This window comes from Anopheles marshallii, chromosome 3, assembly GCF_943734725.1.
Source record: "Anopheles marshallii chromosome 3, idAnoMarsDA_429_01, whole genome shotgun sequence".
In the NCBI taxonomy this organism is placed as follows: domain Eukaryota; kingdom Metazoa; phylum Arthropoda; class Insecta; order Diptera; family Culicidae; genus Anopheles; species Anopheles marshallii.
The window spans coordinates 22716171-22732846 of record NC_071327.1 but is presented as its reverse complement, the minus strand read 5'-3'; the positions used below and the strand labels follow the sequence as shown (position 1 = coordinate 22732846).

General features: G+C 44.5%; 3 protein-coding genes across 3 annotated transcripts; 1 reads left to right on the top strand and 2 right to left on the bottom strand.

Moving 5' to 3' along the window:
* Positions 1 to 89: 89 nt before the first annotated feature.
* On the bottom strand, positions 90 to 1427 carry LOC128712376 (uncharacterized). Its single transcript, XM_053807269.1, has 3 exons — positions 769 to 1427; positions 284 to 696; positions 90 to 187 (listed from the first exon to the last, which is right to left on the bottom strand). The coding sequence occupies exons 1-3, from the start codon at positions 1425 to 1427 to the stop codon at positions 90 to 92; spliced, it is 1170 nt and encodes a 389-aa protein (XP_053663244.1).
* A 526-nt stretch (positions 1428 to 1953) lies between these two features.
* On the bottom strand, positions 1954 to 8228 carry LOC128713592 (transport and Golgi organization protein 1). The gene is made up of 9 exons (XM_053808452.1): positions 8123 to 8228; positions 6989 to 7823; positions 5946 to 6832; positions 4434 to 5620; positions 4210 to 4370; positions 4030 to 4131; positions 3765 to 3964; positions 3067 to 3678; positions 1954 to 2039 (listed from the first exon to the last, which is right to left on the bottom strand). Exons 1-9 carry the CDS (start codon positions 8226 to 8228, stop codon positions 1954 to 1956), a joined length of 4176 nt encoding a protein of 1391 aa, XP_053664427.1.
* A 3040-nt stretch (positions 8229 to 11268) lies between these two features.
* Positions 11269 to 16495, top strand: LOC128714024 (UDP-glucosyltransferase 2-like). The gene is made up of 4 exons (XM_053808899.1): positions 11269 to 11523; positions 12474 to 13269; positions 15930 to 16036; positions 16100 to 16495. Exons 1-4 carry the CDS (start codon positions 11269 to 11271, stop codon positions 16493 to 16495), a joined length of 1554 nt encoding a protein of 517 aa, XP_053664874.1.
* Positions 16496 to 16676: the final 181 nt, after the last annotated feature.

Sequence of the window (16676 nt, the reverse complement as noted above, 5' to 3'; positions counted from 1 at the left end):
AAAATTATTTTCCTGCTCTTTGGTAAATATATTTCAGCAGATAGCTAATTTAGAAGTTAACAAAGTTGACATAACAGGGACATAATCTTCTAGCGCTTATCCGATTTAAACCAGCCAGCAATTTTGGACATTTTGGTCTTTTTCTTTGTCAACAAATCTTGTTCGGTAGTTTTAAACGATGGGTTGCCTTAGAAAGAAATGATGAGAATAGCCCATAACGCGATAAATTGTTAGTTACAAAAGATGAGTAGCATTTAAATAAAGTTTTATAACCACCACTTACCAGGGTCGTTTCTTTCCTGCGTAACGTCGTCCATCTCGAGAGATTGTATTTCCGACACGTAGTAAAGCGAAGTCACTACATTCCTTGGCGGTTCCGGTGCACTACTGGGCCGACCATGACGATGATGGTCATCACCCCCGTCTGAAACGACTGGTTGCTCAATCGCTCTCTGACTGGTGGTTGCTGTATCGCTCGAAGCTCCGGGATCACCACCGGTTCCCGCGTGCGGTTCAAAATTTGTGGAACGGGCAGAATTGCTCTTTCTTCTGCGAAAAGTATTGCTCAGGATTTTCTTGGAAACTTCATATGATCGGGAGTAGAACGAAAATTCTCCTTCATGTTTCATTTTCAGGAATAAATCATCCGAATTCTTTAATTGCTGCACAGCTTCCGTTAGCTTTGCGCAGGTAGATCTGTTAGGAAAAATAAAATATGTACAATTATTTATCTGATAACATCTTTTTACCGCACATTCGGAATCTTACTTCAAATCGTCCACCTCCTTTTTTAAGAGCTCAAGTATTTCACGAATATGTTGACTATCCCTTTGTCCGTTGCGTGCTGCGCCAGCAAACTTTTCCCTTATATCTTCCAACTGCTGCTCCATATCCATTTTCTTCTCCTGCAAACGCTCAGTTCGATAGATTTTGATGTGGGCATGATGTTTCGCTGGTGCTTTCGGAGGAATTGGAGGTGTTTTACGCATTTTTTCTCTCTCTGCTGGAGCATGTGACACTTTGGGACGCCCCGCCGGTTGACACATCAAAGGAATCATGCTGCAACGACGATCGTTCGGTTGTTTCTCCTTTGCTCCGGAGTTGTCATCCTCGGTGGGTTCCGGTCCAATGGTGAATTGTGCTAATTTTAACGGAGCTACTCGCGCCCTGTTATGTGCACTCCGTTCCGATCGATTGACAGCTAAGTTTTCGGCACTGCTCCAACGATTCCACGATTCATTCAGGTTCAGACGGATACGCTCGCTACCGTCGCCCTTGGCAGCTTCCAGGCCAATAAACGTATTGTTACGCGTCAGCTTTCTTGCTTCCCGAATAAAATGTCCCATTTCTGGTGACGTTTTGGGCTCGAATGGTGATGGGGTTACGCGGAACACGTCCCCAACTGAGGCGTTTTTGGTTGGTTGCATTTTACCTGTTGCAGCGATACCACGTTTGGACGAACAATATGACTGTGAACGCGAATCCATCACCAATGGTTACTCGGATTTTTTTCATAACCATCGGGTATTCAATTATGGTTGTTTGTTTGTGGCACCTAAAAGTTACTTTTTAATGACGAATAATTTAGACAGAAAATTGATAAAAATGAAGAAACTACTCTGTCATCTATAATTATGCTATCAATACATCAACTGAGTCAGTGTTTGTAAACTGTACAAATAAGATTTTTTGATTTATATTTATTTTTCCAACTCTTCTCTTTCAATCGTTTCCTAGCGGGGTTTTTTGCCGACATTCGTTCATGGAACTTTTATGCTTCTCGCAGCATTCCAACGTACCTTTAGCGGGGAGATGTACCTGCTCCTGATTAATGTTCACACTGAGAACAGAAAGGTTTAAAATAGCATCACCCATTATTTGCTAGCCGGGGCTTGATTAATGTTCCTACTAGCTTACAGTTATGTTTGCTTTACACATCCCCCAGTGGCCATTCTATAGTACTGGTTTGCCTGTAGCTCTATATTTTCCTGCACTTTTCCTCGTTCCGAGTGAATCCTGTGAACCGGAACTGAAACCACCTGTTTACGGCGTAATGATGAGATTTAACAATGAGCAAATTAAATTTAAAAAACCCCACGGGAATAGAGAGACAAAAACATATTCCGTTGACAGTGTCGTGAAAAGACGATAGTATCAAATCGGTCGTACCAAAAGAGGGTGTTTCATGTGGACGAGTGTCAGGTTTTTGCCAAACCCATTCCATTTATATGCAAAGAGAACAGAAATAGACGTAATAGTAATCAATTATTAGGCGCCACAGTTTACATACAATAAAGCAATGCGTGTGTTTTTAGCGGCTGATTCTAATAACGTCACATCTAATTATTGCTATGTAAGCTTCAAAACGTAAGCATATACATTTTAGTAATGGAAGATGATTAGGGGAACAGTCATAATAGTTAAAATAATACAAATAGGAAGCATGTGCCACTATTAGACACTGATAGCAATCGGGAGACTGATGTGTTGCGCACGCTCATGATGAGTATGTTGTTAGTGTAAATTATACATTTTTATGATCAAAATGACTGTAATAAATAGGAAGGAATTCAATTCCGGATATTCACAATCTGTTCGATGAAAATAAATTAAGAGAAAACATGGGCCGCTGCCGACAGGCAAGCACCAGCGCATCGCTCAACAATAAGTACACGGAAATGAAGAAAGCTGGTCTGTTAACTTGCGGCATTATGCGATTGATTGTAAAATGTATCTATTTTGTTTGATTGCGTCTATCTACTTTCCGCTGTGGATTAGTGCTTGATGATATGATTGGTAGGAGCTTGGTTAGTTCGCTTTTCAATGTTGGTTACGGCCCATTCTGGTTCGATATGTGCGACAGCAGCATTTACAAAAAGCAGCTTCAATGTTCATTGCCTCGTTGTCTGGCACCGACGCAGTTCTGCTACATCAAATCGATGCAAGTATTGCAACTGCTGCTGTATCGCGCATCGAGAACAGAAATACACTTTGCTTGCTTTCCTGCACACCACATTTACTACCAGCCATCGAACTCGTCATCCGAATAATGATTATTATTAGTACCTGCGTATTTTTTGTTCCGGGGATCCTGAATAGGAGGTGATGTGCGCATACCCGTTGGCGTATAACCTCTCGAGTAACCTCCACTGCCACTGCCACGTCCATCACGGTGTGATCGTTCACGATCACTGCCTCGATCCCGATCCCGATCACGATCACGATCCCGCTCATGCTCACGTTCCCGCTCGCGATCGTAGTTTGAGTGACGGGTATGATGGGGTGGTGAAGGCGGTGGACTGAAGTCATTCTCGGTTTCGTACGTCGACATGACGGAATAGTCGTACCGGCTGTCGGGCGAGTAACGACCACGGTCAGGACTGTATCGATCCCGCGCATCGATCATGTTGTTGGGAGAGTATCGATTGTTCGGTGGTGGTGGTGACATTAATCGTCCCAACGGCGGAGGTCTCATCTCACCGGGACCGTGTGGTGGTGGCATGAAGGGTGGCATAAATGGGGGCGGAGGACCAGGCATGAATGGTGGTAAAAACGGTGGCGGTGGAAGCACTCCCATCAGTTGTGGAGCGTTCGGCGACTCGACGCGAATCGGCGAGGGGGCAGTTAGGCCGAGATCGGTTTGCGTAATGGAAGCATTCGGTAAGTTTACCATACCATCTGCAAGTACGAATCAACATGAGCGTTGTTAGAGAAATGTCAATTGATTAATAACATCACGTGCCCTACTATTTGGGTTTACTTACCACTGGAAGCAGAAATATCACCAAGAGCCGTAAGTTTCCGCCGAAGTGCACTAGACTCGCTACGGGCTTCCTCCAGTCGACGTTCTGCCTGTCGGGCTGTAAGCCAAGCATCGTGCGATCGAGTTTCAAGCGTAGTATATTGAGCTTTGTGTGCCGTTGCTTGAGCTTCAATTTCCGCCCGAAGCTTATCGTTTTGCGATCTACCAAGGTACAATATTACACAATTAATCACTATCAAACTCTTATATTACGCCCTAATACTTACTTCAGTTGTTGTATTTCATCCTGCATGTGGCGTATCTTTTCAACAGTTGTAGTCGTTTCACCCTGTTGTTGCATCCACATGGCTTCCTTCACGCTTAGTTCTCTGCAAAAAACCAAACAAAAATATTGTAAACTACCTAAAAAAAAACCTAAACTATAAAACATTTTCCACACAACATACTTTTGCAACTGTGTTTCCTTATCCTTAAAGTACGATGACAACACTTCCAGCCTTGTCTCTGCCTCCAGCTTATCTTTTTCTGCTTTGCCAAACTCTCGTTTGAGTGTCGAAATTTCTTCATTTACCATTTTCATGTGATCTTCCACCAGCTGGCGTGCAATCTACAACAAATAAAAAAACAACATCAATATCCCCGAACGTCTTCGGCTCCACAAAGTACTCACAATTTCACCCTGTAATTTATCCTGCATGTTCGCCTTCTCCTTCGACAACAGTGCTATTTGGGCCTTCAATTCAATCGAATCGATCATTCCTTTGCCTGCATTACCACCGTTTGATTTCACTTCCTTCAAACACTCTTCTAGTGCTTCGCATTTGGCTTCTACTGCGGCCAGAGCTTTACGGCTTTCGTCCGCCTTACTTTGCGCGATCTTCAGTTCCTTCGTTAAACGGTCAATTTCTGCACCCGTTTCTTTACGCATACTGTCCACTTTTGTCTTCTGTTCCGACTGCAGGCTGGCCACTTCCTCCTCGAGCTGTGTGCGCCGATCGGTCAGCTCGGTGCGTGCCTTTTCAAGCTCTTCCAAACGCTCGTTAAATTTACCCGTCTGGCTGGCGATCGCAATCTGCAGCTCACTGTTTTCACGACTCTTTTCCGCCAGCGACGCATTCATCGATAAGATCGTTTGCTGCTGTTCGTTGAGCTGACGCTGTAGCTCTTCGACGCTTAGCGCAATCGAATCGCTTCCGTTTTGATTCAGTAGCTCTGCTACCATTTTGTTCAACTCCAGCCCTGCTTCGGCCGCATTTTCTAACTCTTTTTCTAAGCCCGCTATTTGATCCTGTAGCTCTAGTTTCGCCTGCTCAGCAGCTTCCAGTTCCGCCTTTAGTGCAATCACCATATCGTTTGACCCGAAAGAATTGTTTTCAATGCTCGTTAGCTTGTGCTTGGTTTCCTGTAGTTCAGATTTCAACAGTGCGCTCTCTTTGTACGATGTCATCAGATCACGCTCGATCATGTTCAGCTTGTAGATGAGCGGTTTCTCACGCCGATTCTTGTTGATCAGATAATGTCCAAGAGAAAACACCAGTAGCGTGAAGGATGTGATCGCAAGCATAAGGATGAGATCGCTCAACTTGATCGCTTCTTGTACAAACACTTCAATATAATCGCCCGCGAGTTGTTGTTGCTTTTCACCGCCATAAACGTCCGCCATGTGTTCCGAATGGCCATCAGGTGCCATATCTTGAGACTGGTCAGTTTCACCTTCGTTAGTGTGCACATCTGGTTCCATTGGAATATAATCTGACCCACCGTTCGAGTGCTTGACCGATGGTGGAACGAATGGTGCTGCTGGCGGAGGACAATCGATTCCTGTTCCGTCGCAATATCCGTTCTCGGCAGAGGACACTGGGTAAGAAAATAAATTAAACTAATTATTTCAAACCAATATATCGACATATTACGCTTTATAATAAGGTCACTGCCACGAAGAAAAACAGATGGAAGCTTGTGACTGGCATCAAGCCGACTGTTCTAAAAATAATCACCCACAGCTAAGAAACACAACTCATCCTCTCTTACGAATTAAATAATAACAAAGGTTGAAATCGTTGCTGCTCTTTTGCTCATGGTTTACCATTGACGCATTATTTGAAACGATATAAACATAAGGGACAGTATATATGATCGATTCCGTTTACTGAAACGCACTAAAAACCGTATCGTAGCTTACCTTCATTGCCGTTGCCAGCCATTACTAGCACGGGTGCAACAGTTTCCGAGCTGTGTAAATGATTATTTTCGACAGGCTCGCCATTTTGCCGAACATTACCAGCATCCTCGTCCTGCGGAAGTGTGGTTTGCGGCATGTCAACTTGTGCCGGATAGTGTAAATGAGTGTCGCCAACAGTTTGAACATTCATATCGGCAGGCTCCGGTGCTCTTTGCTCCATGGGCATCGACTCTCGATGATCATGATTGTGAGGATGATGATGATCATGGGCATGATGATGATGATGATGATGATGGTGATGGCCATGATGGTGATGGTGACTATGTGCCAATAAATTACCCAAACCACCTGCTAGGATGCGAGTGGGATGTGTTGGTTGACTATCCGAGTTTTTCGAAATATCAGCTGCACTAGGTGTATCACTGTTTTCGGGTTCGGTGACAGGGGCCGGTTCCGCTGGCACAGCATGAACAACATCCGCAACCACTTTAGGGGGCAACATCGTAACAGGTACGTCAGTTTCAGTCATCTCCACAACGCTTAGTGGTGTCGTAACTTCAACCACCATAGAGACGGCATCCGTTGCGGGAGAATCTTGGACAGCTTGCGTTACTACCGAAGGCTGGGTAACCACATCGTTTAGTAAATCGCTTCCCGAAGCAGATGGATTTTCAGTCGTTATATTGGTAGAATTTTCCTGTTCCAATTCCTGCGAATTAGATACACTTGAACCATTTAAGTTTCCTTCGGTTTCGATCACTTTATCATCGTTGTCAGCTGTCTGTCCTGTTCCAGTGACGCTATCTTCTTTGACATTTTTATCAACTTTATCAGCACCAGTTTGATGTTGTTTTGTGTCTTTGTTATCTTTCACCGGAGGAGTAATGGTTTCACTAGTGGAAGAGACAGTTTTGCTTGCCGTTCCGGAACTATCGTCCGGTTCAGATTGTTTCTCTTCCGCAATGACTTCTGTACGCGTGGCATCGCCATTTGTACCATTTGGTAGCACCTTTTCAGCAGGAGCTTCGATGTTAGGAGGAGTACTGACTTGACTAGTGGAAGGAACCGATTCGCTTGCAGTTTCCGAACTATCGTCCGGTTTAGCTTGTTTCTCTTCTGCAACTACTTTTGCACTCGTGGCACCGTCGTTTCCATCATTTGCTAGCACCTTTTCAGAAGTAGATTCGGCTTTCGGCTCTTCAGCAGTAGTAGCTTCGCTACTAATGTGATTCGCCTTATTATCCCCTTCTTTCACTGCTCCATCATTTGCATCTGGTACAGCATCTTCGACTTCCTCTTCGTCCTCGCCCTCGTCTTCGTAATCTTCCTCCATCTCGACCTCCCCATCCTCTTCCTCCTCGCTATCAGCCTCGGGCATTTCTTCCGAGCCCTCGTTTGCTTCTTCAACTGTTTCATTTTTCAAAACATCTGCATCTTCGTTTAGGTTGTTTTCAACAGTCTGCGTGTTCGGTACCACTTCCAACGTAGGAGTTGATTTCACGCTAGACGGCACATCGATTGCAGCAGATTCAGCCGTTGGACTATCCGAAAACACATCGTTTGTGAGCACAGTACCCTCAACAACGGTCGTTTTCAATACATTCTCTTCCAAGGTAACAGGTTGCGTTGGTTTGATATCCAGCGTGTTTGTGTCGTCACTAAATTTTATACGATCCACCGATTTTATTACAATGCTGTACTCTCGGATGAAATCCTTCGGTGCGAGGCCCGTTACGCCAGATGCCTTTCGCACCAGAAATTCCTTATCTTTGCCTATATTTTTAGCTAATATTTCAACGGGTTCATTCTGATCCAAGTTCACTTTTTGTCCACCGCCACCACGAAACCGTAGAACAGCTTTTCCCCTTGCAATCACACCTGCAAAAGAAAGTATACGAAATGTATTCCAAAGGTAAACATACCACAAGAAAGACTTGTTGACAAGTAATACAGATAATATAAGTAATGTTATCATGACCAATAAGCAACATGCATTCAATCGCTTAACCAATATTACTTTTACTTTCATTTTAGCGTCAACACTGCAATCTAAAAGATGCAAGAGGAATATCGGTCAACCGTGGTTTGCCCCGAAAGAGACTGGCCTGTTTCGCGGGGCACAGACCAAGTGGAGAGAGAGTTGAATAGGACTTTGGAATCGGAACTTTGGAACTTACTTTCGCACTTTGGGTCTCCGCATTCTTTGCCGGATGTTTCGAGAGCTAGGCATACTAAAACTAAACACAACGTATGTACAAAACAATTAACAACGGATCTTTTCATGGTTTTCCTCTAAATCTAAGCCACATCACTTCTTGAACATCAGGAATCTATTTTTTTCCCTTCCCTGTAATTTGCTTTTGTCAAAATCGGCGTTTTGACACTAGGCAGATTTCGATTACGTGGACCAAGAAGTTTATACCCTACAGCTGGTTACTTGTAAAATGATGCATACCTTTGCACTGCACCGTCCAATCCTTGTGATGAAGAACCATCTACACTGCGAGCAATATAGACTGTACAATTACATCATACGAAAAACACAAAATTGAATTTCCAATTCCAAATAAATAAGTAACAAGACACTCCAAAAGCTTCAATATTGCCTTTTTTCAGACAACGGAGATTCAACACAGGATATTAAATTTCTGAATGTGTGATTGCTGGGCTATCAAATTTAGCTACCAAAAAACAGCGTTTCAAGTTACCATGTTCATGTTCTGAACACATTTTCAGTTCAAAATAAGGGTTAAAAGAAGCATGTAAAACATTTGGATGGATTTAACAAAAAAAAAAGAAATACCAAGAGACAGTGAAAGTGTGATCAGAGAGAATGAGAAATTTTGTGCACGCAAGAGAAGAAAATCGACTTTGAACGATTGCTTTGCATTGTGCTGCGATTGCGGAACATAAACCGCGTCTCTCATTCCACGATGAGTTGTAGCTTCCTCGGAGCCAAATCACCGCAACGCGGTGCAGCGCGAGGAGCGCAGAACCCGCGAATACAGTTCGTCGGCAAGTGTTGATCGTAGTGGACGCGCGTAGCATAACACCGGTGGTAGTGATTCAAGCGCTGATCTCGCAGTTGCCATCGCAACCTGTCGTCGATAGGCCGCTGATTAGTTCCGTTGCCGTTTTGCTGTGTTTGTTAAATGTAAGCCCATTGTGTCCCCGTAAGTGGGGCAAGTTAGTGCATTTTATCTTATCACTCGATACGAAACGGTGCTCTTCCACGCACGTGTTGCGCAAACAAGAGATGACTAGCGAGAGTTGTAATACATCTGCGTTCGAATAGATTTGCCTCCTTGCTGCTATCGCTTGCACCAAATTGCGTGTCTATTCGTCGCTCAAAATTATGTAAACGAATTAACTAGTGGTGGGCGATTTGTTTTTTTTTTTCTTCCCTGCTTTCTAGTCTTTTTTAATATTGTTTCGGTCGTATTTCGGCGAGTCAGCTTGCCGACAAGTATTTATTTTTGGCGACGCCGATGTAACTATGATCGTGGAAGGCCAAACCGAAAGTGGTACGACCACCCTCACCGATCTATACCACCTCAACGTGTTTTCGCGGATAATTATTTCGGTAAACCCTGTGACCCAAAAGCGTCGAAGCGTTTGAATGTCAATGGCAAAATTTTTCCCACTTTTAACGGCAAAATTTTCAAGGGGCAACGAACCGGCCCAGCATAATTAAAGCATAAAAAACTGAGCTTATACTAAGTTGGTCGAACGGTGTGGCGATGTTTATTGGCTTTGTTTACTCGACGTAATTGGTATGAGGAAATGCAGTGTTTTCACCCATTTGCTACGAGTTTTCCACGTTGGCCTTCACGCCATACGCAATACGTAAAGATCGCAAGTGTTTTGCGCAAACACCAAAACATGCCGACTACGTACCGCCTTTTTTTTTGCAAAAATGCCTTCCGCTGGAGAATAACCCAGTGAAACATGGCGGTGGAAGGCATAAGATCGTGTGGCAACATGAAACAAAGCAATAGAAACTAAGCGTGGCAACATCCAATAGTGGTGAGTGGATCGGAGTTTATATACCATACTCGGATCCCGTACACCAATGTATCATCGGTGCGCGAATATACCTCCGAATGCCTCGGAACTCTGGCCCGCCTGACCTTTAGATTCAGGCCAGGGGGAATTGTACCGATCGGCTGCAGCAAGTCTTTCGTGATTGCCACGAGGATCGACCGGGGTTTGGATGTAGTGCATTCACGATCCTAACACATCGCCTCACGGTCGCGCAGTACGTCGTCCAAAGTGGGGAGCTCTGCAGCTTTAGTTTAGACCAAGCGATCCAATCGCGTGGAAGTAGCAATTACGCTAAACGGTACCGTTGCCACTGGCAACCAAGTGGAAACTATCTCTCGCACGTGGGTAAGCATTACTTCCGCAAGCGCGCGAGTGTCTTAAATACTTACCGTCAAATAGATGTTTCTGAGAGTGAATTGCAGTTTGCTTTTTGCTAATTATGCATAGTTGGGAAACAATTGATCAATCTTTTTTTCCGGTTTCAGACAAACCGGAATTTTGGTTTGTTGCAAATCATTTTTTGCTGCATCAAACGATCGTGTATTCGCAAAGCTTACAAGACGATCCAGATAGCCTTTTTGGTGGTCGGAACAAGTTCTCGCATCCAGTTTCTTGATCTTACCCAACAAAATTTTCGGCTGTACATTCCATTCCCGTTCTGCTATCCGTTGAATAGCAGTTGGGTTCTAGACGTCCAAAACGAGTGTCCAGAACGGAGTTGTCGATCAATCATAGCTGAAGTTTACCAGAACGGATGTCCAAATTTTGAGCCATGATCTTACTCAACACATTCTAATGTTAAGCAGTCTTTCGCGGTGCTTCAGATATTGGGGAACCATATCTGGAGATTGAGTTGAAGTCGTTTTCTTGAATGTTCCAAGTTTCATGGTGTGTTTTTTTTTGTTCCCCCTCATTTCTAAACCGGTTAAGGTGAAAATACAAAGTTGCCAAAGTTCTTCGTTGCATAAATAATCGTCTAGAATAATAAGGTGATTAGCCAAACGGGTTTAGCATGCAAATGGGGCCTATCTCTGCCGAATTTTGGGACAGTTCTTTTCTGCTGTCAAGAACTCTAAAATACTGATGGCTTATCGGTGAATTAATGATGATAGACTTCCTGGCAAAAGATTATTGTCCGCGGAATGGAAAATATCAATCAAAGTACCAAGCAAACAAACACACATGCTTATTTCTAATTTCCTCTTACACTTTCAGGTTTCGAGACGATTAGCCTCTATCATCATCAGCACAGCAAAAAAAAACGCAAAAAGAATACGGCATGATCATGCTGCGAACCGTGATGCTGGTGGCACTGGCCCTGTCACCATACGCGCAGGCCTACAAGGTGCTCGGACTGTTCCCTCATCCCGGCCAGAGTCACTTCCATTTCTTTCAGCCGGTCCTGAAAGGTTTGGCAGAAGCCGGCCATGAGGTAACGGTCGTCAGTCACTTCCCCGAGAAGAACCCACCACCGAACTATCGCGACATGCCGCTCGAAGGTATGACATCGCTGTCGGATTCGGTCAGCTTTGAGGTAGGTCATAGCAAGATGGCGTGTTGCGTGGAATGGGGAGGGGTTGGCAATTATTGCCGGAAGTAGTCTCTCGGACAGATGAATTTACATCCCCAAGATGATAAATAGCTACCGCTTTAGTTTAGTAAACAACGCTCAGGTTTCAAACGGTCCGATTGGTTTGTTTGTTGAGATAGGTCGCTGCGTGAACTCGCACGTGTAGCGCCGCTGTCTGTTGTAAGGTATATGTTTATTTTTTACCACAGCACGATTATTGTGCTCGCAAGCGGATGATTGGTGCTATGAAAGTTTTTGATGAGACGCGATTGAAGTACGCACCGTTAAGAACTTCGAAGGGGCATTCTAAAGGCAATCCTTGGACAGATACTAATTCTTGATGTTGTTATACAGGATTGATCTACTGATTGGACGCTCAGTTTATTAAATTTCTTCATAGCTGTCCATTGCGCGAGTCATGTCGAAGACGTTTCGACAGATTACACTGCGCTCGGAAACGAGCTTTACAACGATCGCAAAAATCCCCGCGTTGCAATAAATCAGTTGCGCCCAATCTTCTCACGATCGTCACGATGTGCGATCGAGTATTGCTGTCCGCGTTGTAAAGAGTGAGGTTAAAAATCAATGCTTCCTGAAAAGCAATTAATAGCTCACAGCGAGTCTACGAAGTTTGAAGACCTGGCAACAGAGTGTTTCAGCATACTGATCCAACAGCAGTGACGCAAGTTCAGCAATAAAGCCTGCAACGATGATATCGCTCAAGCGTATAACAGTAGCACAGTCTTGTCGAACAGGATATGATGATCGTAGCGACGATCTCGTCTAGAAATAGCTCGATTGGGGTAATTTCGTCCGGTTTCGCACAGTCACGTCCGTGAGCAAAACCCTTTTATCATTGTTAATTGCACGCGACATTCGCTTACATTCTACACCCATCCCATCTTGCCCAATAGCTGTTCGAGTATCGGCCAGGTTTCGGCCATTTCGTGGAGTTTTTCATGCTGTACAACTGGGGAAAGGAAGCGTGCGCCAGTGCGCTCAACTCGACCGCCATCAAAACGATCCTGGACTCGAAGACCCAGTACGATCTGATACTGGTGGAGCAGTTCAACAGTGACTGCATGCTCGGCGTTGCCCATCAGCTGAAGGCACCGTTCATCGGGCTCAGCAGCTGCCCGCTGATGCCGTGGCACTACGAACGGGTCGGAAATCCGACGCTACCCGCGTACGTGCCGGCACTGTTCATGGGGTACACCGAGCGGATGGACTTTTCGCAACGGTTAGCGAACTGGATTACGGTCCAGTCGTTCAAGACGCTCTACAGCTGGTTTAACGATGCCGCCGCCAACAAGTTGCTGCGCGAGCGGTTCGGCGAGGGCGTAATACCGGACGTGCGCGAATTGCAGCAACGCACCTCGATGATGTTCGTCAATCAGCACTACTCGCTGAGCGGTGCGAAACCGCTCAGTCCGGCCGTGCTGGAGATTGGCGGTATCCACATCCGGGACTTTCAGCCGCTGGATGCGGACCTGCAGCAACTGCTCGATACCGCCGACCATGGCGTGATCTACATCAGCTGGGGATCGATGATACGGGCCGCAACCTTGCCAGCGGAGAAGCGTGATGCCATCCTGCAGGCGTTGGGCCGATTCAAGCAGCGCGTCATCTGGAAGTGGGAAAACGAAACGCTGCCGAACCAACCGTCGAACGTCCACATCCGCAAATGGCTCCCACAGCGCGAGATTCTCTGTGAGTATAGCACTACATCCCATATCCGTCGGGTTCGTGTGTCTGATGTATTATTCAACCATTTTGGGGTTTTCATTTTATTTTTGTATATATTTGAATTCTTGACCCAAGGTACGCGGTGCGTCACTATGGCGGAACCGCGGCACTATAAATTCCATTATGCGTTAGGTGGAGTTTATTTTAGGAAAGAAGAGAAGAAAAAAACATCCCTCGCTACGGTAGAAAAATTGAAAAACAAACACGCCATTTAAGCGTGCTGCTCATCTTGGACCTAGACATGTTGTTTAAGCAATTAGTCCCTTCCTATGTTAATGTATTCCTCGTATCAGTCCAGTAGAATAGTTATCAAAGTTTTCTGAAGATCACTCGAATCAAATTTCTTTGTTCTCAAACTATTGTTGCAACCGTATCAAGAACGCTTGACCGTGAAACGGTGCGTTTCCTCACGTCCTATAGTGTCGGCCCGCAAATATTAAGCATAAGCCACTACCTTAGTTAGAGCGCATGACTCAAATATCTCAGCACGCGTCCGGCACATGGCAACGTGAGCAAATTAAGAGACTTGCTGCCTTTGTTTCCCTTTTTTTTTTCGTTGCTAAATAACAACATTAGCTAACCATTTCTAGTGTTCAGGCACCCAACACGGAAACTGCCACGCGCCACTGTTGCAAATCGCAGGCACCATTTTTTGTTGTTGTTGCTTCATGGACGGCGCTGCAGCATGTATGACCGTGCAGCAATTTCTTCCCTTCCACATCAATCATTTCGGCAACGAGCCCCGGCTCCGGTTAATTGATGTGGAATTGGTAGCGGCGTGAAGGAACGTTTTTTTTTTTTTTTTGCTTGCTTCTTATATTAATTCATTCCAATTCTTCTTCGGTCACTAGTTCGATCAGCTAAAGTACAGGAACCCGGCGACCTTCGTACCGCATTGAAAGCATTCCCTTGCGCTTGGGAATCGTATCAATTGAACGATAGAGTTTGTTTGTTTGTCTAACATGGAGCGAAACCTGTTCGAAGTGCGGCAACAAAACCCATCCAGTCAAAATTCCCACCTGGGTTTTGCTAAATATGGCGAGCCGATACACTGTGGTTCGTTTTGGACTGTTGTGCGACGATTATTTCTTCCGGTACGGCAGTGTTACAAGTGCTAAGGTTGGACGAAATGTTTGGTAAACTGATACCGTGGTCGGCATTAGGGCCAAACAGGTCTGCCAAACTGTAGGGCATGAAATTCAAGCATTACTTCCACATCACTAGCGATCGATGCGTCTAGTTACGTGTGGTTTAGATCTGATAAAAAGGTTTGCAAGATTCTATACATGCCATCAAATCTATTGTAAACGGTTTATCTTGGATAGCGTATCGTTAAAGAATGTTGTTTGTGCTGTAGGTGTAACAGATTGATGAACAATCCAGAAATTCAATTCTTCGAAACAAGACACAGCATAGGTTTACATAGTGCTAGGGCTATGTCATATATAGGGCTCACACCAGCTCTAGTTCTGAAGGAATTGTTAGGCTTAGATAGATAGGGGCAGTATTTTGGTGGTTATTTTGTGTGATTTTCTTAATTAAAAAGACATTTTTTTTATCAAACTCACCTCAAAGTGAGCGATAACGTAGGAATGTAAATAATCACTGTTATCTAACTTTCCGTTGATTGAAGTTTCCGTCGGATTAGACAGAATCGTCCAGAAACGTTTCACAATTCCAGATACCTGTAGATATATGACATCAAATATATGAGAGCGATCGTTTATGTACGTAGATCGAAGGATGTGGAGAGCATTCTTTATCTCTTTTTATCCTTACACCTAGTACAGTGCGGAAAATGAACTGGACGATTATCTACATTTTAAAGATAAGTTAAACCTTAAAACAGTAGCGTTGGTTTGGTTCCACCATCTTGCTGAAGAAATGGATAGAAAGAGATAAACGTTGCTTTTCGCATTATCCGATCAACTTACTGCTTCGATCACTCGTATGTGTTTGATGGCAGTGGGCTACTAATGGCCAATAATACATGATCTTCTATCGCGATCTTTGAAAGCATGCAAAATCGGAACAGCTGTGTGAAATACTCAAATGGCGTTTGAATATGTTTTCAATCAGCTCAACAGCTCGACGCGAACTTTAACAAGTGGAAAGAAGCGATTATGAGAGGTGATAATAAATTAACTTACTTACGGCTTCGTTGTATTGCCCTGCTGCCGGAGTCCTCTGAACCGTTCACGATCGAGCAGCATCGTTCCTTTCCGGTCCCTTTTGGCAAACGCTTTTACTTCTTATCGCTATGAACCTTCCACGCCTTGTTTGTCCAGGAGAACAGCCAGAGAAAGACTTTTCTTCAGTTGGGCCGTCCGGTGTCATTCTAATAACATGAGCCGCACTTCCAAGCCTGGCGTGTCTAATTGGTTGCATAATAGTCAATTGAAGGCTTTTGTCAATTAGCAGCTTCTCTATTGATCGGCAATGAAATAAATACATCCAAATAATAAATTTATATCAAGAAATTTACAATTTAAACATAATGTAAAATATATACCTTAACGAAACCTGGGGTCAAGAGAGTGTTTCAGCTATTAGTAATTGAAGTGAATCCAATTCGCTCTCCTTAATCATTTCATTCGAATGTTCACGTTCTTTCCCGTCGATAGGCCATCCCAAGGTTCGCGTATTTATGAGCCACGGTGGACTGCTAGGATCGTCCGAAGCTGCCTACTGTGGTGTGCCGGTAGTTGCAACACCAATGTACGGCGATCAGGTTAGTAGCAACCGCGTACGGAAACAAATGAATATCGTGTTAAACCGTTCCTTAAAATTGCAGTATAATAATGCAGCTGCCTTGGCTAATCGTGGCATGGGAGTGGTACTACCATACGAAGAAATCACCGTCGACTCGGTGCACGAAGCACTCCGCAAGGTGCTGGAACCAGAAGCAATGGAAAACGCCAAACAAGTTTCGTTCTCCTATCGGAACCGTCCCATGAACCCGCTCGATGCGGCCGTCTGGTGGTGTGAGCATGTGGCCGCTACAGGTGGTCTTCCACTGGCGCAGTCCTACTCTACCGAACTGCCCTGGTACGCGTACCACCAGTTCGATGTGTACATTGTGACAATCACCTTCCTCGTTATCTACCACTGGTGTTGGATATGGCTGTTTAAGCGCGTCTGTTGTCGTGGTGTGTCGGGTTTCAGTGACGAAAAGCTTAAAACAAACTAAACCCCAACCTCCCCCACAAATCGATAACTCATCACCATCATCCATTTCACGTTAGCGTGTAAGAGTTTCTTTCCGTTCCTTGCCTTACAGCTGTTTTTTTTTGTTAGGATAGCGCACCGTTTACGAAGATGAATGTTGTTTAACAACCACCACAAAATTTTGTTTTTATTATGAAAAAAAG

What these genes read in the sequence shown, in the direction of transcription:
- LOC128713592 (XM_053808452.1), bottom strand. Translation starts at nt 8,228, where the DNA reads ATGAAAAGATCCGTTGTTAATTGTTTTGTACATACGTTGTGTTTAGTT. An exon ending in CCTTCCACTAGTCAAGTCAG is followed by an intron (nt 6,833 to 6,988) that starts TACTCCTCCTAA and finishes CACTAGTGAAAC; the next exon opens with CATTACTCCTCCGGTGAAAG. An exon ending in AAGGAAACACAGTTGCAAAA is followed by an intron (nt 4,132 to 4,209) that starts GTATGTTGTGTG and finishes GGTTTTTTGCAG; the next exon opens with AGAACTAAGCGTGAAGGAAG.
- LOC128712376 (XM_053807269.1), bottom strand. Translation starts at nt 1,427, where the DNA reads ATGCAACCAACCAAAAACGCCTCAGTTGGGGACGTGTTCCGCGTAACC. An exon ending in AAGGAGGTGGACGATTTGAA is followed by an intron (nt 697 to 768) that starts GTAAGATTCCGA and finishes TTTTCCTAACAG; the next exon opens with ATCTACCTGCGCAAAGCTAA. An exon ending in GCAGGAAAGAAACGACCCTG is followed by an intron (nt 188 to 283) that starts GTAAGTGGTGGT and finishes TTTCTTTCTAAG; the next exon opens with GCAACCCATCGTTTAAAACT.
- LOC128714024 (XM_053808899.1), top strand. Translation starts at nt 11,269, where the DNA reads ATGATCATGCTGCGAACCGTGATGCTGGTGGCACTGGCCCTGTCACCA. An exon ending in CGGATTCGGTCAGCTTTGAG is followed by an intron (nt 11,524 to 12,473) that starts GTAGGTCATAGC and finishes CTTGCCCAATAG; the next exon opens with CTGTTCGAGTATCGGCCAGG. An exon ending in CACCAATGTACGGCGATCAG is followed by an intron (nt 16,037 to 16,099) that starts GTTAGTAGCAAC and finishes TTAAAATTGCAG; the next exon opens with TATAATAATGCAGCTGCCTT.